At 40.9% G+C, this 22,829-nt stretch overlaps 1 protein-coding gene across 4 annotated transcripts in view; it reads right to left on the bottom strand.

Annotated features, from left to right (window-relative positions):
• The window catches only part of LOC143851184 (phospholipid-transporting ATPase 2-like), a 115,525-nt gene that overhangs the window by 39,470 nt on the left and 53,226 nt on the right, over window positions 1-22,829 (bottom strand). For all 4 annotated transcript variants that reach the window (XM_077360530.1, XM_077360529.1, XM_077360531.1 and 1 more), the window contains 3 exons: window positions 3,871-4,025; window positions 3,694-3,774; window positions 3,422-3,542 (listed from right to left, as the gene is read on the bottom strand). In XM_077360530.1, coding sequence (XP_077216645.1) covers window positions 3,422-3,542; window positions 3,694-3,774; window positions 3,871-4,025 — 357 coding nt within the window. The remainder of the gene's footprint in view (window positions 1-3,421; window positions 3,543-3,693; window positions 3,775-3,870; window positions 4,026-22,829) is intronic.

Genomic DNA, 22,829 nt, shown 5'->3' on the forward strand with positions numbered 1-22,829 from the left:
TATTGAAATTTAGCCACTGCCAGGAGTAGGTCAAAATCACTATTCAGCATAGCTTTAAATTCCCACCAAAACTGACACGAAAAACCTGAAATGTTTCTGTTTCCATCCCCCTCGAAACAATATCGAAACCGAAATGCATAGAGAAACAAAAAACATTCATGTATTAGTGGTATACTATACCAGTATGTATTCCGTACTTATATTTATTGAATTGCATGTGAAATGCTGTGTATTAATTATAGATAAATATTTTTATGAAATACATGTGAAATGTGATATGTATACCAGTATGTATTCCGTACTTATATATATTGAATTGCATGTGAAATGCTGTGTATTAATTATGTATAAATATTTTTATGAATTACATATGAAATGTGGTATGTATTGAATTATGACATGCGCGAAAACGCATGTCACTAGGTGTTTGATACGTGATTCTAAATTTCCATCGAAACTGACATGAAACAACCAAAATGTTTCTGTTTCCATCCCTACCGAAACCAATACCAAAACTGAAATGCTTACCAAAACCAAAACAATAACTGTATTAGTAGTAATACTACCATCCCCATCGAAACACATATCTAAACCGAAAAGCATATTGAAACAGAAATTGTTAGTGTGTTAGTGGTATACTATACCACTAAGTGTTCCATACTTATATTTTTATATGAATTGCATGTGAAATGCTGTGTATTAATTATAGATAAATATTTATATGAATAGCATGTGAAATGTGGTATGTACTGAATAGTGGCATGCGCGAAAATGCATGTCACAAGGTGTTTGATGCATGGTTCTAAATTTCTATGAAATTGACATGAAAAACAGAAATGTTTTTGTTTCTATCCCCCACCAAAACCGCTACCGAAAATGAAATGCATGCCAAAACAAAAACCATAAGTATATTAGCGGTATGCCGTATCAATGTGTTGCATATTGATATTTATATGAAGTGTATGTAAAATGTAATACATGTATAATGTATACATATTTTTATGAATTACATGTGAAATGCCGTATGTACTCAATTTTGATGTGAAATCAAACTGAATAGTTGTCTTGATTATGCAATGGTTTCTAAATCTGTATTTGTACTTATTCTAGCATTTCCTGAAGTTTTATCTTAAAATTCTATCATTTGCATATGTTTTCTATGTGATTTTACATGATTTCCACAAATTTCAAACCGAAACTGAAACTTTTTTGTTTCCATGGCAATCGAAGCTGAAACTAAAATTTAAAACTTTGATTTGATGTTGTTAAACCATCAAGGGCGTTTTTTGTTTATGAGATAGCTTTCAAGTGTGTATTTGTGCTTATTCTAGCATTTCTTGAAGTTTCATCTTAAATGTCCACTTGCATATGTTTCCATATGTTTCCATAATTTTACAGGATTTCAACCAAATTTCCATCTGAAACCAACATATTTCCATTTCTATCAATACCGAAACCGACACTTGAAACCTTTTCCTACAATAATAATAATAATGCAATTTGACTAGTTTGTATATCCTTGCACTTGATTTTTGTATTTCATAAAGGTGGTAGTGGCACCTCAAAATGTGTGGTCTGCTGTCACCTACTCTGGATATCATTGCATCTGGGCAGTGTCCAAACTCACCCTAGCCTAATTTGCTATCGCCAAAAAGTTCTAGTTTAGGTCCATATCCCCTACATCATTTAACCACACAACAAGGACAGCGGATATATACGTACCCAAAATAATCTATAGATACAAATAAAAAATAATGAACTATACTGAATTAACATGCTCACCTAAACATATTGTTCTATCATCACCTGTATAATACCAAAAATATAATATGTTAATAAAACATTTTGAATACCATAGGACGGACTGCAACATCCACACAATGCATGATTGATGGCAGGGAACATCTCATTCATCGACTAAACCACACCTTTTCAAATGAGATGTATACTTTAGGAGCACAGCACCCGAAAGGAGCACTTTGGAGCATTTTCCGTGTACCTTGCACCATTACTTGTCTTGAAGAATAAGCATTGAAAGCTTATACTCCCGCTGGTTAATGTAGATGGTTAACTGAATAGTTAACTGGGGTTATTCAAAAAATAGTTTGCTTCCACAAAGATCATAGTAAGGTTGTACTCAATCAATTCAACTTTCATTCTTTGGGATGGACACCAACGAATTTTGGAATTGGGGGTGTGGTACAATAGGAAACAGGATTGAATACCTTTGCATTGAAGAATTTTGGAAATGTCTCCCTCATCTCTGATAGATACATTTCTTTAATTTTCTCGACTGGAACCTAATTTAAAGTGCGAAGATAAAATTTGTGTATCCGTCTTCATGGGTTCTAAAATCATGCCAGTTTCTAAATAATATTAACACAAAAGCTTTAAATTGGCATCCGTACTAGAGAACCATAGATCACTCGAATCTTGAAGATGAGATGATCATGTTGCTTAAAGATTTTAGTAAAATGAACAAGTATTAAAGGTGTTGATATTTTCTCGAGCTAAATAACTTCATTTTAATCTCTGCTTCTAAAAGAATTCACGCCAATTATGGACTCTAAATTTAATAGACACAGTCATTTCCAGATCTCAGTAACTACCACGGAAAGCACGGAACACAAGATTTGTCACATGAAGAAAAAGTATGGATGCAGCCATTGTTTCAGAAAGGAAATGGCTACGCATACAATGAGACTTGAGCATGTTAGAAACAATAGAAGATGCTACAACAATATAATGATTTAAAGTTTCGAGTGGAATGCCGATGATCTATCCAATAGGTGGAACATCAGAGGCAGCTCTTGCAATCATATACCACCTAGTTTCTGTTCTATTCGACTTTCAATCACTTTATCGGTGAAGTTAGTTTGTGGAAACACATGCAACAATGTAATTTCAATTGTCTAGAAATTTTCCATGTCGAGCATTTCTGATGATACAAACCATTCAGAAGCAAAGCAACAATAACAACAACAACAATAATAATAATACATAGTTGCATCCTTTTGTGTATACCAGTTGATAGATACCAGCATTGCAGTTTTCTCCAAGGTTGACAAGTCAGATCTTCAATCACTTTAATGGTAAAATTTGTTTTATGAAAACACATGCAGCAATGTAATTTTAGCATTTCACAAATTTTCCATGTCAAAGATTTCTGATTACATAAACATTGAGAAAACAATAATAAGCACATATATTTTTATTTCTTATTGGCGATATTCTACAATATTAATATATTTTGATAAATCATCTACATTTCTGTAAAATTTATTAACATTTACTGTAGTTTATATATGTATATGAAATGGTACTCAGGCTTCATCAGTGTATGTCAGTAGAAAGAAACTGCTACATTGTCATTATGCATTTCCTTTTAGAAAGACAAAAACTGTTAACGTTAACAATCTACCTGGAGAGATGAAGTTGCATGAAAGTGCGATTTGAATGGCCGTATTTTGTTTGTCACCAGTCAGCATCCAAAAGTTGATTCCTGCCTTTCTAAGTGTCTCAATTGTTTCTGGAACTCCATCCTATAAATACAGAACACGAAACATATACAAATGTCATCAATGTAGTGTGGAATCTTAACACACAGAAATGTCCCGAAATTTTGTACAGATAAATCAATGATTAAATACATCCACTGGATAATATTAATTCCACGACTACAAAAATGTTCACCTGCAGGTGGTCCTCTATTGCAGTAATCCCAAGGATTTCGAGGTCATGCTCTAACCTTTGACAAACTTCAGCTAATTTCCACTGAAATACAGTGGGTCAGTAAATTAAAATACGCAAATAATGCACTTGTCAAACAATAGCCTCAACAATAGATTTTAAGGATATGGTACTCTTTACCTCCCTATCAACAAATGTGCTATTGGCATCTTTAAACATCAAAGACCATTCCTTATATTCATCTTCCCTCAACTCACGCCAAGCCAGACAAAGTGTCCGCAGCCCTAATTGAGCATACTGTTCCACGGCTTCCACAAAAGTCCTTACTTGTTTTCCTACAAAAAGGTACAAAAGATAGTTAACATTAATAAATTTAAATGCAACACTGAATATAATACACAAAATATGTCAAAAGTTACGATTCCACAAGTCAATTACTAATAGGACATTGCTTATACTCTGAGTGAAGATTTTTTTCCACTTTATTGGACTCTTGTCCATAGGGAAAACAAATGGACTCTTGTCCATAGGGACATAGCACCTAAGCCTTGTGCGGTAGATTTTAGGCCCCAACTACATGACAATAGTGGTTACAAAAGAAAACTACGGGCAAGTTTTGCACCAAGGTGACTATCAATCATGGTTTTAAATTTCTCCGAAATTTCGGATTTCGTCGACGACCGAAACGAGAAGGTACCGAAACCGAAATTCCTGATATTTACCAAATTTCGTTCGAAATTCCGTTCGAAAATTCGAAAATTTAAGGAATTTATAATAAAATAATAATTTTTTATTCCGTTAACGAATTTTGAAGAAATTACTGAAATTTCAGTAATTTCGAAGAATTTCGATCGAAATTTCGTCCCAAAAATCCGGGATTTCATGCGCGAATACCATATTTCGCCCGAAATTTCGAGGTTTTGGTTAACTCCGAAATTTTAACCGAAACCGAAATTTAAAACCATGCTATCAATTTATACTGAAAGAAAATTAAGGACAAAATTTCACGTAGTGATTACCAATTTATACCATATTTAACCAAAGTATGGACTCAATATATGGGATTTGCTAGGCAATTTCACAGCAAGCCAATTTATCCCCAAATTTGTTTCTTGCATAAGGGTTACTGGTGTTGCAATTTTCTCGCAAAATCCTAATCTCTGGCATGTTTTGTTTGATAGGTATCACTTTTATGATACAAAACATCAACCATAAGAAAAATTAAGAGATGCTTTATGATGAGGCCTCTATCAAATCCTACTCTAGTAGACACTACTACAATTCCTGCTATTATAAGTCACTCTATAGAATCATATGAGAAGTATTATGTTCGTCTTAGTCAGATAAGCAAAATCAACAAGCTCTGACAGCCCAAGCTATCACACCAAGTGATGAGCATGGTTTTTGTTAGAGTGTGTAATATGCCTAAGGGCATAATAGACTTTGTACCACATGATCACTTAATGTAAATACAGGGGTGAGGGGGAGATCTCCTAACTCATTCTCATTCTTCTCAAACTCTTTCTCCCCCCCCCCCCCGGGTCCTTCTCCGCCGCCACCCAGCCATGCCCCAACCCTAACCTCTTTCGGCCACTCTCTCTCTCTCTCTCTCTCGCCCCTTGCTCTTTCTCTCTCGTCCCTCATCTTTCTCTCTCTCTCACCCACCCTCCCTCGCATTTGCCACCCTCAGCCCTCTCTCATCTCTCAGCACCCCCAAATCTCTCTCTCTCTCTTTCCCCCTCTCCCCTCCTCCCCCCCCCCCCGCCCTCCTCTCAGCTCCCCTCTCTCAACCCCCACCCCATCTCTCGCCCCACCCATCTCTCTGTCTCCCTCTTTCTCACATCTCTCGATACCCAACCTCCCAACTCCCCATTCTCTCTCTCTCTCTCCCCTTCGAAAACCCTGTCCTTAATCACCTCTTTTACTCTACCCTCTCTAGTGCTCTAATGCACTAGATTCTCGCTCGATTCTACCTTTATCTTCTTTACGGCTCAATATATGTTACTTATGGCATCTCTTTGGCTCTATGATTCAGATGTATATCTTATTTGGAGCCGCGTCTAGCGTACTGTCCTTCCCTTAGTTTGTCCCTCCTATCATCTCTCGTTGTTTTCTGAGCCCCGTCGCCGTCAGGGTTGTCATTTCCCTTATTGTTCGTCATTATGGATCCAGAATCCATCTACAAGAGTGGTTCTTGTGGCTCGTGCGACACCCTCTCTAGCTCCTCCTTCTATCTCTATGGATGGTTCCTTCCCACATATAACTACTGTTAAGTTAAATGGGGCAAACTATGTTACTTGGAAGGCAGCGGTAAAAACCTATCTTGTTGCTCGTGGCAAAGCCCACGTTATTCGTCGTGATCCCCCTTCTAAAACCAACTCTGCTTATGATCGGTGGGAATAGGAGGATGCTCTAGTTCTTACTCTACTTGGCAGAGTATGGCTCCTCGCATTCCTGGTCCTCTGATGCCTCTCCCTACCGCAAGCAGATCTGGGATCAAATCACTCTACTTTATTCTGGTGTGGCCAACATTAGTCGTATCTGCTCCACGTACTCTGAGTGGATATGCTTTTGAAGTGGGGATCTCTCCCTTGCCACTCACTACAACCAGTTCGTAGCTCTATGCCAGCAACTTGATGTCTTTAAGCCTCTCACGACTGATCTCACCGTTGTTGCTGGCCAGAGAGACTAGAATAATGTTGTTCAGTACCTTGAGAGTTTGGGTCCGGAGTACACTCATCTTCGTCAACAGATTATTGGATCTGGATCCATTCCTTCACTCACAGAGGTTTACTCCCGTGTCCAGCAGTGCTCCCTTGGTGATTCGACTCCCGTATATGTTGATGGCTCGGCTCTAGCAGCCTATGATGGCACCAGTCATCGCAGTCGTGGTGGTGCCTCCTTTGATCGTGGTCGTAACCGTGGAGGAGGGGGAGGTGGCCATGCTGGTGGTGGCAGTGGACGGTCGTTTTGCACTCATTGTCAGAGAGAGGGCTACATATTGACATCTGTTACACTCTTCATTCCAAGCTTTGTCTGGCTCGCTCGGCACACATGGTTGCTACTGGTTCTTCTGAGCTCGATCAGCCCTCTGCTTCCGCTACTATGCCAGCTAATGATTCATATACGTTATCACTTGCTGACTATCGTCTCAGTGCCAGCCCACCTACTGCAGGCTTTCCCAGCCATATAGCTCACCCACTACCCTTCTCTCTAGCTCCGGATCAACTCAACTCAACTCAACTAAGCCTTTGTCCCAAACTAGTTGGGGTTGACTAATGAATCCTTTAGAAAATTTTCAAGAAGAAGGTGAAAGGGTCTACCCGGTTCAAAAAGCCCAAGTCTACTCATGACACTATTTGGGTTCGTCAACATGGATCATTTTTTCCATTCTATCCTATCCAAAGTCATGTTCTCTATAATGTTCCTAGCCCTACCTCACTCTTTCTACCCAAGTTGTTTTCGGTCTACCCCTACCTCCTTTTACTCCATCAACTTGGCACAAGTCACTTCTTCTCACTCGTGCATCCGAGAGCCAACGTTGGATATGCACAAACCATCTTAGACGATGCTCTCTCATCTTCTCCTCAATTGGTGCCAACCCGACCTTTTTACGGATGTCTTCATTTTTAATTCGATCTAACCTTGTGTGGCCGCACATCCATCTAAGCATTCACATCTCCGCTACACTCATCTTATGCACATGCTGCTTCTTGGTGGCCCAACATTCTCTAGCTCTGGATCATGGATCATTAATTTTGGAGCTTCAAACCATATGACTGGTAACTCTTCTCAGTTCACCTAGTTCAGGACACCTCTCAACAGAACGGTGTAGCTGAGAGGAAACTTTGATATTTACGTGAGATTGCACGTACCCTACTCTTTCAGATGCTAGTGCCTAAGATGTAATGGAGTGATGCCATCCTTACTGCCTGCTTCATGGCTAATCGCCTTCCTTCGTCAATTTTATGTGGTTACTCGTCCTTTATGGTTCTACATCCTGGCCAGATCAATTTCCTCTCACCCCGTGTGTTGTTGGTTGGGTCTGTTTTATTCATCATTCATCATCTAGGTCCATATCGTGATAAACTTGATCCTCACTCCTAACGTTGTGTCTTCATGGGATACTATCGTACGCAAAAGGGATATCGTTGCTATAGTCCTTGGCCCCGCTGTTGGTTTATGTCCATTGATGTTACATTTTTTGAGTCTGAGCCATTCTTCCCTCGGGGATCGGAGCCTCACACTTCTCTTCTAGACTTAGAGGTCTCCCTTCCTCTCTCGTCCCTCCTGTATCACCATCTGTCTCTGCAGCCCCACTAGTTATGGCTCCTTCATCTATTACACCTTCGGCGCCGCCACTTCATCCAGCCACTACGAAGCAGTATCAAAGACGCCGGCACAATGATGGTCCTATGCCACCTCATCTCGACCTGTCCTCTTCTCAGACGGTGATCCCAGACTCCAGTTATCAGGTATCATATCTCCCTTCCTGAGTTGCGGTTTCTGATTCTCCTATTACTTCTCTCACACGTTCTCACTCTACTGCACATCCTATCTCTCATTTTGTTTTCTATGATAATCTCACCTCTACCTTCAAAAGTTTTGTGTCTTCTTTGTCTTCTATCTCTTTACCGCAGTCTGTGGCTGAGGCTCTTGCACATCCGGGCTGGCGTGAGGCCATGGACACGGAAATGGGAGCTCTTCATACTAATGAGACTTAGGATCTGGTTCCTCTACCATCTTGTACTCGACCTATTGGTTGTAGATGGGTATTCTCCATTAAATATTTGCCTGATGGTACTGTTGAGCGCTTAAAGGCCCAACTGGTAACGAAAAAGGTATATTCAGACTTTCGATGATGTGTATACTGAAATCTTCTCTCCCGTTGCGAAGATTCCATATGCTGGTCTACTACTTTCTTTGGTAACGAATCATGGTCGGTCTCTGAATCAGATGGATGTAAAGAATGTATTTCTTCATGGCGACCTCACTGAGGAGGTGTATATGGAGCAACCTCCAGGGTATGTTGCTTAGGGGGAGATGTCCTCCTATGTGTGTCGCCTACAAAAATCACTTTATGGCTCAAACAATCTCCACGTGCATGGTTTGGGAGATTCAGCGAGGCAGTCATGCGCTTTGGCATGAAAAATTGCGCCATAGACCACTCTGTATTTAGTCATCACTCCTCAGCTGGCTGCATTTTGCTGATCGTGTATGTCGATGACATCATCATCACAAGTAGTAATTCAGAAGGCATACAACATTTGAAGACCTCGCAGAAAGAATTTTCCACGAAGGATTTGGGTCGTCTCAAGTAGGGGTGTAAATGGATATTCGAAAATTCGATTACTGTCCACATCCGAATCCGTTTAAAGCGAATAATATCCGGGTCCGTTTCAAGCGGATATTATCCGAATCCGTTTATGAGATATCCGGCTCTAAGCGGATGCGAATCTGGTAAATGGTATATCCGATCCGTTTAACATCCGAATTCGAGAAGTAAATTCTTTTTATTTATTATTAATAATATCATTAATATTTATTTTTAGTAATGACACACTATCTTTTGTTTCTAAAAGAAAAGTGAATTTTCTTTTTAGAAAAAAAAACAAAAAGTCTTTTGGGTAGGAAATGAAGTAATCTCTCATTTTAAGGGCATTCTTGGAGTTTGAGATGGCGTCTTTATGAAGCAACAAATGTGGGCTGTAGGATGAAAGAGACAAATGGGTGGTGGTGATTGAAAGAAGATGTCATAGTTTCTAGAGAATTCTAAAGCAAAAAGGCCATCTAGGTCATTGATGGTAAATGGATGGCTCAGATCAATTTCCCAACGTATGGTTATATAAAAACCCAAAATGCAATTAAAAGAGGAGACTTCTACGGTTTACAAAGAGAAGCAAGAGAGAGGAAAAAGGAGGAGGCTGAGGCACCATCTTTGGCATTCCTTGGTGCCTCCAACCCACCAAAATCCACTGCCGCCCCTCTCCACCTTCTCACAGCCACCTCCATCACCGCCAGTCACCTCCATCTTTAACCCAATCCCCATCTCCATCCCCATTTCTCTTCATCTTCCACAATCAGCACTCCCACTTCCCCTGTTCAAAATAGCCCAAACCCATTCCATCATATACAAAAAAAAAAAAAAAAAAAACCCAAAGACCACTACAAACACCATGATCCATCCCCGTCGCCTCTCTCTCTGCCTTTGTTTTAAAAGGAAGAAGAGGATCTCATATATTTTAGTTTGAGAGTTAATTTTGTGAAGAGAAAGTAGAGGTCTGGTTTTAGGGTTTGGAAAATTCATTTGAGGGGTAAGAAGGAGAAGAAAGATAAAGTGTTGGAATAAAATGTTTGAATTTACCGGATAAACGAATACGGATAATATCCGAATTCGAATAATATCCGGCGGATACCATTCAAAAAAAATATATATATCCGGCGGATACGAATTCGGTAATAGATATTAAATATCCGTCAAATTCGAATCCGATTCCGAATTCGGATAGTCTATACTGTAATCAAATTCGAATATAGCCATATCCGATTCGAATTCGATCCGTTTACACCCCTAGTCTCAAGTGCTCTCTTAGGATAGAGGTAGCACGCTCTTCTAGAGGCCTTTCTCTATCGCAAAGGAAGTATGTTTTGGATTTACTAGAGGAGATGGGCAACCTTGGGTTCAAGCCAGCATCTGTACCCATGGATCCCAATGTGAAGCTTGTTCCAGAAGAAGGTGACTTGTTGGAAGACCCTGGTAGATATAGAATACTGGTTGGTAAGCTCATATATCTGATGGTTACTTGCACAGAAATATCAAATGTTGTAGGGGTAGTCAGTCAGTACATGAGCTCTCCACGTCCCTCTCACTGGGCTGCAATGGTCCAAATTCTCAAGTACCTGAAACGTGCTCCAGAAAAGGGTCTGTTGTTTAAAAGGCACTGGCATATGAAAATTGAAGGGTTCTCTGACGCTGACTAGGCTGGATCTCCAGCAAATAGGTCAATTACTAGGTACTGTACCTTTGTAAGAAGTAATCTAGTCTCATGGCGAAGCAAGAAGCAAGGTTTCGTAGCCAAGTCCAGTGCAGAAGCAGAATACAGACCAATGGCACACACAAGTATTGAACTCATTTGGTTGTGCTCACTCTTATCTGAGATTGGTATTATTCCAATATGTAAAAGATCCAAAATTTACTTAAAGGAAAGTCACTATAAACTGAAATGCGTGTGTTTACCAGTGCGTTGACTAGTGTCTAACAAGATGAAAAAAATTTAGAGACCAAATTATGAAATTTTTTTTACCAGACTTTTGGGATTTAATAATGTTTGGACATGATAGAGTTTATGAATTTTAAAAATTGGAAAAATACCCCATTGTTCGAAAGTTAAAATTTTGGCCCGACCCATTGTTTTCTTAATTTTCTACTAGTACTGGAAAGTTGACCTTTTCCTTTTAGATTTGGGTCTTGAAGCTATTTTTAAAGGATTCAAATGGGGGGAATTCCCAAATTTATATGTAAATCTAAAGTAAATGGACAATAAAAATAGTAAAAACATTTAAGAGACAAGGACAGCAGGACAAAACAACTAAATAGACAGATTTGGACTGAAATTTAGGGGTGCAAATCGGGTCAGGTTCAACCCGAAAAAAAGGTCAGGTAGGGTTCGGGTTCAGGTTGACTTATCTCAGCCCGGGTTGAGTTCGGGTTGAGGTTTTGGCAACCCGACCCGAGTGAAACCCGACATTTTTATGATTTTTTTTTTGCTTTTTTTTAAGCTTAAAAACTAGGGTTGGGTCAGGTTGAAGTCGGGTCGGGTTTGGGTTGGAAAAAATGGCTTCCTCGGGTCGGGTCGGGTCGGGTTGAACATCATCGTGTTGGAAATTAGTTCGGGTCGGATTCGGCTTGGGAAACCATCACAATGGTTCAATAAAAACGAACACCTAGTGTCGCACTTGTCCGATAATTCAGGATATACCATATTTATGTGTGATTCATGTAAATATTTAAAAATGATACACTAACACTACATGCAATTCATATAAATATAATTAAAACATACTCATATAGTATACCACAATTGCACTTACGATTTCAGTTTCGGTAGGTGCTTAGGTTTTGGTATCGTTTCGGTGTGGATGAAAACAAACACAATTCGGTCATTTTGTGTAGATTTCGGTGGAAATTTAAAATCATACACCACCACCACCTTAGCACCACACACACACAAAACCTCCAACAAAAGAAGGGAGAATAGAAGAAACAGGAAAATAATAGCTCAGGCATTCGGTCCATATAATCACTTCGGAACTGTTAGAATGAGCTAGGGTTAGAGATAGGAAGAAGAAGAGGAATGGAGAGATGGAGAGTCTCCACTAGGGAGCTCTACACACATACAATGTATATATAGGCCCAAATAGGGCAAGTGAGTACAAAGACTACAATACCCTCTATACAAGAGGTAATGACTAAACTACCCTACAACATGTTATTCAACACTCCCACTCAAGCTGGAGTGTATATACTAGGGAACTCCAGCTTGGTACAAAGGAGATTACAACAACTAAAAATAACAGAAAGTACAATAAGCTCATACACACATCCAGCTTGGTATAACACTCCTCAAGCTGGTGTGGTAAATACATAATGAAAGCATAATACTAAAAATGATAGCAATTGCCACAATAAACAGCATCGAGATCAATGTCCATCAAAAAGAGCAGCTCCCCTACAGTAGCACAACAACGAGAGCGATCAAACAGGGCCTCCCCCTGGATGAGAGCACGGCGAACAGATCCACATATCGAGAGCAATGGAGGTGCCATGGCAAGAACAGCTACAATCCAACAAGCAAAAGGGGCACACCAAAGGTGCGCACAGCGAACATTGGCAAAGTAGCACAACGCCAAGTGAAGAGGATAACAACCGATGGGAAAACCATCAGAGACAAGGTCAACAGGAAAACTGTTGCCTGGAGAGAAGGGATAGAGAGAAAAAGGATAACCAACCAACGATGGGGAAACCATCATCTCGAGACTAGGTCGACGGCATGAACATCGTCGCCTGAAAAGATAAGAAGATAAGAAGAGGATAACCAACCAACGATGGGGAAACTATCGTCGGGTGACAAGATCGACGGCATGAACATCGTCGCCAGAAGATAAGAAAGGAAGATAACCAACCAACGATGGGGAGATTATTGCCTGGAGACAAGGTCGATGGCATGAACATCGTCGCCTGAAAAGAGCCGACCAACGATGGGGAAACCATCGCCAGGAAAAGAGAGGTCGACAGAAAAGACCGTCGTCTGTAAGAGAGCCGACTAATGATGGATATGGAAGCTATCGCCCGGAAAAGGAGGGAGAAGATAACCAACCAACGATAGGGAAACAATCGTATAGAAAGAAGGTCGACGGCATGAACATCGTCGCCTAATGAGAGGTCGACGGGGAAACCGTCGCCTCAAGATAACAAGATAAAAAAAACGAAGATAACCGAACAACGATGGGGAACCATTGCTTAGTGAAGATAAGGCATAAAGCCAGAAAGAAAGGTGAATGCGTAAAACTACGCCAAGAGAAGACATGAAGGAGAAGACACCATGAAGAGATAAGGCATAAAGCCGAACAACAAGAAGAGACATGAAAAACAAGACATGAAAACAAGACAACACTTCCTCAAGAAGACAAAGACAACACTAACAACACTCCCCCTCAAGAAAAGACAACAAAGTGGACAACACTCCTAAAGAAAAGACACAAAGAACAACATGACAACCCTCCCCCTCAAGTTGAAGCCGACGGGCTCTCAACTTGCAACCAAAAGATGACAAACAAGGGACAACACCTCTCTCGGACATTTCACCAAACACTTAGTGTGCTCCTTGAAGAAGACAAAGAAACAAGACACTACACCTCTCTTAGACATTTGAGCAAACACTTGGTGTGCGCCTTGAAGAACTACATAAAAGACATAGAAAACAATACTTAGAAGACAATGCTAAAAAAAGAGATGACAAGAAGACAACAACAAGACAAGCACAAGAGAACAACAAGAAACAATACAAGACAACTCTCCCCCTCAAGTTGAGACCGAAGGCCTTCAACTAGCCAGAAAAAGAAGACAAGCAAGGAGTAAAACCCCTTTGAGACATTTCATCAAACACTTGGGGTGCACCTTGAAGATGAGATGAGATAGACAAAGGCCATAGGCCAAAACGCTATATAAAAGAGAAGATAAAGAGAGATTTGTAATGGAGGAGAGAACCCAAAATGGGTTTACACGAAATGAGTTTGGTGAAATGAAAGAGAAAGAGTGAGATTTTAGGAAGTTGGATAAGGAATGAAAATAAATCAAGGGTTACGGAAACACAAAACAACATGGGAGAGTTTGCGCATAGAGAAAACAAAGAGAAAAAGATGGATATGAGAGAGATTTAGGGAGAAGATTTAGGAGGAGAGAGACTTCTGAGAAACAAAAGGGAAAAAAAAGAAAAACCACAATAGCGCTATGCGCACAAAGACGAAAGATAGAGAGAGGTAATGGCGTGATGGATAGAATTCTTCTTTTCTTTCTTCCTTAGGATCTTTGCTTTAATATCATGTTAGAATGAGCTAGGGTTAGAGATAGGAAGAAGAAGAGGAATGGAGAGATGGAGAGTCTCCACTAGGGAGCTCTACACACATACAATGTATATAGACCCAAATAGGGCAAGTGAGTACAAAGACTACAACACCCTCTATACTAGAGGTAATGACTAAACTACCCTACAACATATTATTCAATAGGAAAAAAGAAGAAAGCACCCCAAAGTTAAAATATTAGAATATTCCTCTGCCCACGTTCTCACGCAGATGCTAAACATAAGGCACTTCACACCGAACCAAAGCAGCCACTACATGAAATGCTTGATCATCATCACTATGACCTGCATAACCAAAATATTTTTTTCCAATTAGAGTGTTATGATTCCCCAATAACCAATTTTTTCTTTCTCTGAGGGAATAATGCTTCCCTGTTAGAAGAGAATAATGATCACATGAGAACCCCTCCGGTCTATATAATTTGTACCCTTAGTTCAAGGGTTTAAGATTTTAAGAGTAGATTGAGGAACTTGTAAAGCGGAGTGGAGTCTTCACCAAGGTTTGAAGTTTCGGTTTTAGTTTCGGTCTCAGCCGAAAATGAAATTTTGGAGGAAATTTTGGTGACAATTTCGGTTTCGGTTTTAAATTTCGATGCCGGCTGAAATTTAAAACCATGGTCTTCACAACAATTGTCTAACCAGAATAGAGTGTTAGAATCATTGCCTATGTCAATTCTCTTTCTCTAGATGAAGGAGTTGGAAATAGGCTTCCAGGATTTTAATATAGTACAGCTCTTCGCATTTCATTCTCCTAAATGAAGATAGCAACCTTGGACCAAGTAATTAGGATATACAATTATGACCAAAAGATCTTTAGTGTTCCACCCACAATTTTTAAGCATATCTATGCTTTGGATTCTTACAAACTCAACCCTTACCCCATGCCTTTTTTGGAAGACAAAATTGTTGTCAGTTAACCACGTAGACCTCCGTCTTTTGAAGGAAACCCAAATACTTTATAGAAGAGCCAAGGCATTAAACTCTAAAATTTTGCCACCTCAACCACTGAAACATTACTTGCATTGATCTTGCAAGAAAAGCATTACTCAAAGAAAAGCATCCTCCCTAGCTTTTCTGAAGATATAAAGTGAGATAGTGGGGCACTTAGCCTGAGACCTTTAGAAGGGCCGACAAGGCCCACACTACCCTCCATTTATTTTTATTTTTGAAAAGTGACATATATATATTGATACCATGAAGAGTACAATGGGGACAAGAAGACCCCAGAATCATTACATAGTATCTATATAGGCATTTCAGGGCATACCCTGAACTACCAAGAGAGCATTGGGACTATCGATCCTAAGTATTTAAAACCAAAATATCCTTGTATTTTTCGAAACTTTAGAGCATCGTCCAGGGCGTCCCACCATTCCTTCCAACTTTTTAAGAAATAAGATTCCCCAAGAGTATCATCCGAAACAACCTATTCTCTAAGATTCATTCTATTTCTTTTTCCTCTTTGCTCCCTCCATCGTTCATGAATCCAGATCCAAAAAGCACATAGATCTCTATCAGGATACCCAAAACAAGTTAACAATCCGGATCCTTAAGGCTGTCATGCACATTCATTTAGTTCTACCATTAAGATCCCAATATCCAATTCCAGTCCATGTCCTCAGGCCAATACTCTGAGGCAAATTGTGGAAAAGGAACCTCTTCCACCGAGTTCTTCCGGATAGCTACGATCTCTGCTATCTTCTGAATACAAAGGGTTCGTTTTTCCTCCCATTCAAGCCACCTCAAGTTATCAGTACACTCCAACCAGCATCGGAAAAAAGGAAGTTTGTACACCGGTGTACAATTCTCCATTATATTGGGTGTACCTGTTAGAGAGAAGAACTCTTCAGAAATAAGTTTCTAGTCCTCCTGAAACTGCTTCCACTGACTCTTGATAATCTTTTTCATTTGTTCTGGGACAGTGGGGGCTATTACCGAAGCTTTTGCAGAATTGTACCATAGACTACGAGCCCATTGACGATGTTGGAACCAATTTGTATACTGTGGAATCTCTTTCCGTAGACTTTTATAGGACGAAGGAGAAGGATCGACCATTTTCTTTACCACAGTAAAAACTTACCTTTTGCTGAAGAAAACAAACCGACCTAGAAAATGATCTATCCTCCCATTAAAAAACCTATATTAAGCAATGCCCGTACCTTCACATCCAAGGGCCCACAACCTCTTCCTGATAGAAACAAATATTAAAAATTATGTTCCTTTCCAAACAAGGCAACTCCCATCATTGCCAAAAAAGGCCACCGCCAGAAAAGCCCTTACGATACCAACACGCGGAAGTCCTACTTTTATCGTTTTATAATAATAGCCACAATTAATAAGAACCTAATTAACTCAACCCTTCCATATAGCCTAAAATTAAGAAAAACCTATCTGCCAATAGGGAAACCTTTCTACCAGATAGAAATGGCCTCAAGAAACAAGGATATCTCGATGCACGGGGCTTACCATGTGATTCCGAAGGGGGCCCAACAACTTTTCTTTTGTCTTGGGCAGAAGCCCCCTACAAAAATTTGCATCAAACAGATTTATATGGGGTCTCTTCTCACGATTTTCTAAGCCACTTTCAGGAATGGATGTGATGGTCTTTTTCTTGTCAAAACCTAGATATTTTCTGAAACCTGCAAAACGTCCTTTCTTCGACTAATTGTGAAATGGGCTGACATACCTTGAGTGGTTCACAGCCAGAGGTTTCTTAAGCTTTAAGCCATTTTTCGTACAAGGTCGGTAAACCTGGCCGCAGGTAGGAGGCCAAGATGGCACTGAGGGAAATTTGAAATTCAAATTCAAATTGCGAAATGGGCTGACATACCTTGAGTGGTTCACAGCCAGAGGTTTCTTAGGCTTTAAGCCATTTTTCGTACAAGGTCGGTAGACCTGGCTGCAGGTAGGAGGCCAAGCTGGCACTGAGGGAAATTTGAAATTCAAATTCGAAGGGTGGGGCCCCGAAGGTCCAACAACTCCCAGGCCAAGATTTTCCGGTGGAGGCGCCGACGGATAATCCATTGCCAGCACAGAGTTTTCCAGGTCTTGAGAGCCTCTCAAAATGTCAGAATCTGATAGGGGTGACTCAGACAATGGGCCCCTACTAGCCAAAGATTCAATTCCAATCGTGTATACTTGTTCGGAAAATTGAATTTGAATGGAGGGTGGCAAGAAATTCCATCTCGGAGCGAGGATCTTAGCAGGGACAAAGGTCATACACTGGTTATGGTTCCCTTCCATTTTTACTTCTAGGACTTGATCGAAAAGATTACCTAGAGCTTGAACTGATGATTACATGAAGAGGAATGTCATAAAATCGGACCCAGAATTCCTCCAATCCCGGGTAGAAATCTTTGGACCAAGAGAGGAGGGAATGAAGTCTGCCTACCCACAATTCATTGCCTTTGTCCAAGATCGTTGAAGCTTCTTGTTCCGATTCAAAGATAAATAAGACTTCGTCTATTGACAAAAGACATGGGCATGATAGAGAGGGGAGATTCCATACTTTTTTGGCCCACCGCCAAAGATCATAAAGATTATCAATAACTGAAGTGGCTAAAGATCCCCACTTTTTAATTTTTCCAATTGGACAGCATCTAAGAGACGATAATCTTGATTCCACCTCTTTTCCCGAAATGGATAGGACCGGAGAACCAACCATAAAGAGAGTAGAGATTGTCCCTGAATCAGGCCAAAGATCATCTTTACTAAGAGTCGAGTCAGGATCCAGATCATAGCATTTCTTTTCCAAAGGCGGAAGCCCATCCTTTGGTTTCAAATAACACTACCCTCTATTTATCAAGACAAAGAAGTTTGGATTTATCAAGATCTGGTTTCAAGATCATTCATGAGGACCCAGAGGACTTGACTGGGTGAATAACCTCGTTGGCTAAAACAACGGTCTACAATTTGGTAGCCAACTTTGATTACAGGCTGTTAGAATATGTAGAATGCCTAAGGACGTAACTCTCTTTGTACTATCCTCTTGTTATTATCAATACACGTGTAAGGGGGAGACATCCCTAACTTACAAGGGGGCCACATCCCTAACTTACAAACCCCTTCCCTCATTCTCTCTCTCTCTAAGATGGTATTAGAGCCCTAGGGATACGATGCCCTAGGGAACATTGAAGAAGCTTTCCCCCCTAATCGCAGTACCTGTCTCTCCCTCTCTCTCTCTCACGCATCACCCTTGGCCACCATCTTCCTCCAAACAGTGCTGTGAACATTGTCGTGAACGGTGCCTCTCTCTCTTTCTCCATCTAACCCTTTCTCTTTCTCCCATCCACGCCCGCAGCCCTTACGCTCATTTGAAGCCCCTCCATCCCTACTCTTCACATCATATATTTGTTCCCCTACACGTAGAACCCTTCAACCCTAACCTTTTTTTTACTTCATAAATCTTCTCTCTCCCTTCTTCTAATGGTGTAAATCCTCTTCCTACATCTTTCTTTGTCTTATCTGCAGCTTCGTCTCTCTTTTCTATGTTGATCTACATTTGTCTTTCTCTCTCAAGGAGCCGCGCTATGTCCTTGGACCCATCTAGTCTCTTCAATTATCTTTTTTTCTCTTAACGACTTTCATGATTGTTATCTTCATTATCTCTTGGTCTTCATGGAACCTCCTGTCAAAACTGGGCTTTTCATTAAGTCAGGTTAGCTGTCTCTAGTCGCTTGACTAAGGATTATTGCATTGGGATTTACCTGTATGTACGGTGGATCATAAGATTTTCTCGCGCGTCGGGGTGGCTTTGAACCTCGATGTACTTGAAAACCTCCGCCCAATCATTCCGCAAAACGCTTGCATCCTCTATCTTACCGCAGTTGCTGGCATAGAGTTAGCCGATGCTTATTCCTCAGATACCATCATTGTTTCTTCTCCGGGAAAAGAAGTTAATGACCCATGGGCCTTCTACCTCCTCGCAGCATTAAGGATCCTTCTATCAGCGTGACCTCTACGGTTCATGCCACATCATCATCATCGGCTATTTTCTCTTCTAGCTATCCGTCTTGTTTCGAGGGATCATACCCACAGATGACCATTGTCAAATTGTGACCACTGTAGAAGGTCAGAGTTGAGACATATCTCCTTGCTCGAGGCAAAGCTCGCCTTATTCGCCAGGCCCCTCCAGGTACCACTGATCCATCTTATGAGCACTGGGAATAGGAGGATGCGCTGATTCGCACACTCTTATGGCGGAGTATGACTTCTTCTATTGCTGGCACCATGATGCTCCTCCTTACGTCGAAGGAGATCTGGGATCATACTGTGCTACTCTACTCCCTACTCTGGAGTAGCTAATCTTACTCGCATATGTGCATCATACTCTGAGTGAATGCGTCTTCGTCGTGGTGACATGTCTCTTATTGCCCATTATAGCCAGTTCGTCTCCCTATGCCAACAACTTGATGTCTTGATGCCTCTCATGTCAGATGTCACTGTACTTGAACGCCAGCAGGACCGGATTAGTGTTGTCCATTACCTCGACAGTTTGGGTCCTGAGTTTGTTCATCTTCGTTAGTAGATTATCAGGTCTAGGATTGTTCCCTCTCTCACAGATGTCTACTCTCGTGCCTAGCAGTGTCTTTTGACCTTTCCTTCCCCGGATGTCTCTGTTTTTGCTGATAGTTCTATCCCGGCAGCCTATGATAGTGGTGGCCGCACTGGTCATAGAGGTGGTTCTTTCAGCTGCGGTCCGGGTCCTGGAGGTTGTGTTGGCGGTGGGGGCCTCGGTCGCCCTATTGTTCACACTATTAGCGAGAGGGCCACCATCTTAGCACTTGTTTTCAGCTGCATCCAAAGCTTCAGCAGTCCCGCTCGGCCCATCTTTCTACTGCTAATTCTCCAGCTGATCCTCCTTCCCTTGTTACTGACCTGTGACGTTCAGTGATTCTTTCACAGTCTCCAAGGCTAACTTTGAGGAGCTTTAGCGTCTTCGCTTAAGCACCCATGCTACTGCAGCTTTACACAGCCAGGTAGCTCGCACACTACGCTTCTCTTTAGCTATGGTTCCTGGATTGTTGATTCGAGGGCCTCGAATCACATGACTGATAACTCTTCTCAACTTAGTATTTTTTTGTCCATTTCATTTTGCTTCTCAATCCATTACTCTTGTTGATGGTACCACTACTTCTATCTTTGGTGATCATAGTATCTCTCCTCTCCCTGGCCTTCCACTTTTTCAGTCTTCTGTGTTCCTAAGTCCCCCTTTAGTTAACTTTCTGTCAGCCATCTTACTAAGATTTTATTTTATTTTTTTGAAAATTGACAATTTTATTCATAAATTGGGGACCAGCAGCCCCACCCCATTACATAAGAAATAAAAAACAAACGTAAAAGAGTCCTAAAAACATCAAAATATTCATCCCCAACCTCGACCATCCCATTGCATAAGAAGAACATTCACTAGAATCATAAAGGTTCCTAAAGAGATGAGCAATCATGCCCCATCCATAACATCCAAGCTTGGCAAGAAGAGAAGCAAAAGACCCGATTCGCGAAAGACCAAAGCCTCTCAAGCACACGAGGAATTCAATCTCAGACACCTCTTCCCTTCGTCAATTCTGAGTAGTCCTGCCAAAGAAGAACCAAACAAGTTCCCATTCCAGAAATACAGAACAAAACCCCTAAGCACTCACAAGTCACAACTAGTGCTGCTATAATCATCCTTTGACTGGCAAACCCACCCCACAACTCTGAGAAAGAAACCATCAAAACATGCTTTCAACCTCTTCCCAACTAGAACTACTATGAGTTCTATTTACACCCAGGAGCATCCACTCTATCTGGTGAGGGCTTTAAGCTCCCTACTCCCATTACTCGGAGTCTTCCCCTTCTTACATTCATCAACATCGCGCTTCTCAATATCAAAGAACATCCTCTTAGTCTCATCCACATTTTCTTCATAACCAATCCCGATTGTGCTACCCATTTTCACGAACTCATCCACTCGTGCTACCCATTTTCGCCATTTCCTCGAACTCATCCACTCGTGCCCTATCATCGTCATCCGAAAGGTCAACATTATCTTCTTCCGAATCATGATCCGCCCTATCCAGACAAGATTTTATATTGACACTGAGTTCAGCCTCCATAGATTCGCGTGAAGGCCTAGAGACTTGATCTAGTTCAGGAGTCCTCCCCATAAGTTTTTTTTCCGGTGGTTCCGGAGAGAGGTCTTCCTTCCGATTTTCACCAACCAATGAGTCAACACCTTGATGATGTTTTTTCTTAAAACAAGGCAGTTCATAGACCGAGATGCATACTTCTTCCAAGGTCTTCTTGCTAGTGAGTTCCTCCACTTCCTTTTCCTTCCCTTTGACCTCTTCTTAAAGCTTTTGCCATTGAAGTTTAAGATATTCCTGGGCCACTTCATGCCTATTAAATAAGTCTTGCCGCTTCCTTCTTTTATTGCTACTCTCCCCGGGCCTTTTGAACAGTCTCTTTCCTCCAACACCCAGTATATCGATCCACCCAGAGTTTCTGTCACGATCCAAGAATATGGAATCCCCGGCATGATCAGATTTTCCTAACATTGATAGCAATTTAGAAATAATTTTCTTCTTGTTTCGTCTGCCAGTAAATCTCTTCACAAGCTTCTTATTATACAGAAGCCAACCGCCCCTTCCGCCCAGTGACAGCGAGCACGTCCTTTCATTTGCATCGATCCCGTTACCTCTTTGCACATAAGAGACGATTTTTAAAGGAAGACGAGTTGTATCCCACCTTGACTCATTAATTAGGGCTGGAGAGAACATGGCACATGTCACCACTGAGGGACGTGTATTGAGAGGCCATTGATTTTTTTCCCCAACTCTTATGACTGTCTTTATCGAGATCGTAAGGACTGACATTCTTCATCTTTTTTGGGAGACATACTTCTTCTCCCGCCTGCCCATTATCCCGTCCTATTTGGCCACGTGCCAGGGCATAATATTTAAAGTTCTTTTCCTTCCCAACTTGCCGGCCTGCATATATCTTGGCATTTCTATACCTTAATGTACCAGCCAATGAACATTCTGCTCAGCTGGAACCAAGTTCAAATTTGAATTGCGGATTATCCAACGGTTCTTCTGCCATCTCATGGGGATTCGATATTACCACTTTCCCGTATCTCCTCTCTCCAGAGTTCATCTTCTTTGCTGGCCATATATTGCTAGAGACACCGTGATCCTCTGCATCTATGATGGATTCATTACTCTCCTAAACATAATCCATTTGAACTGCATTTGAGTTCAGATCCCTATTGATACAGTTACTATCGCCAAAGGATTTAACCTCATCACTGACACCCATATTATCAATAAGAGTATTGGGTCCTTCCTCGGACATAACAGAAACACCTATTAAGTAGCATTTATTCTCAATCTTTAAGATAATAAATGGAGCAAGACATTTCCAGCTTACTAAGACTATAAATTGCTCAGTCTCATTTATCCATCTTAATGTCTCTTTCAGGATCTTTTGATTGGGAGGACGATTGGCTTGGGATGT

The sequence above is a fragment of the Tasmannia lanceolata genome, unplaced genomic scaffold (genome assembly GCF_043159265.1).
Source record: "Tasmannia lanceolata isolate RefF3 unplaced genomic scaffold, GAP_Taslan_0.1 ptg000018l, whole genome shotgun sequence".
In the NCBI taxonomy this organism is placed as follows: Eukaryota; Viridiplantae; Streptophyta; class Magnoliopsida; order Canellales; family Winteraceae; genus Tasmannia; species Tasmannia lanceolata.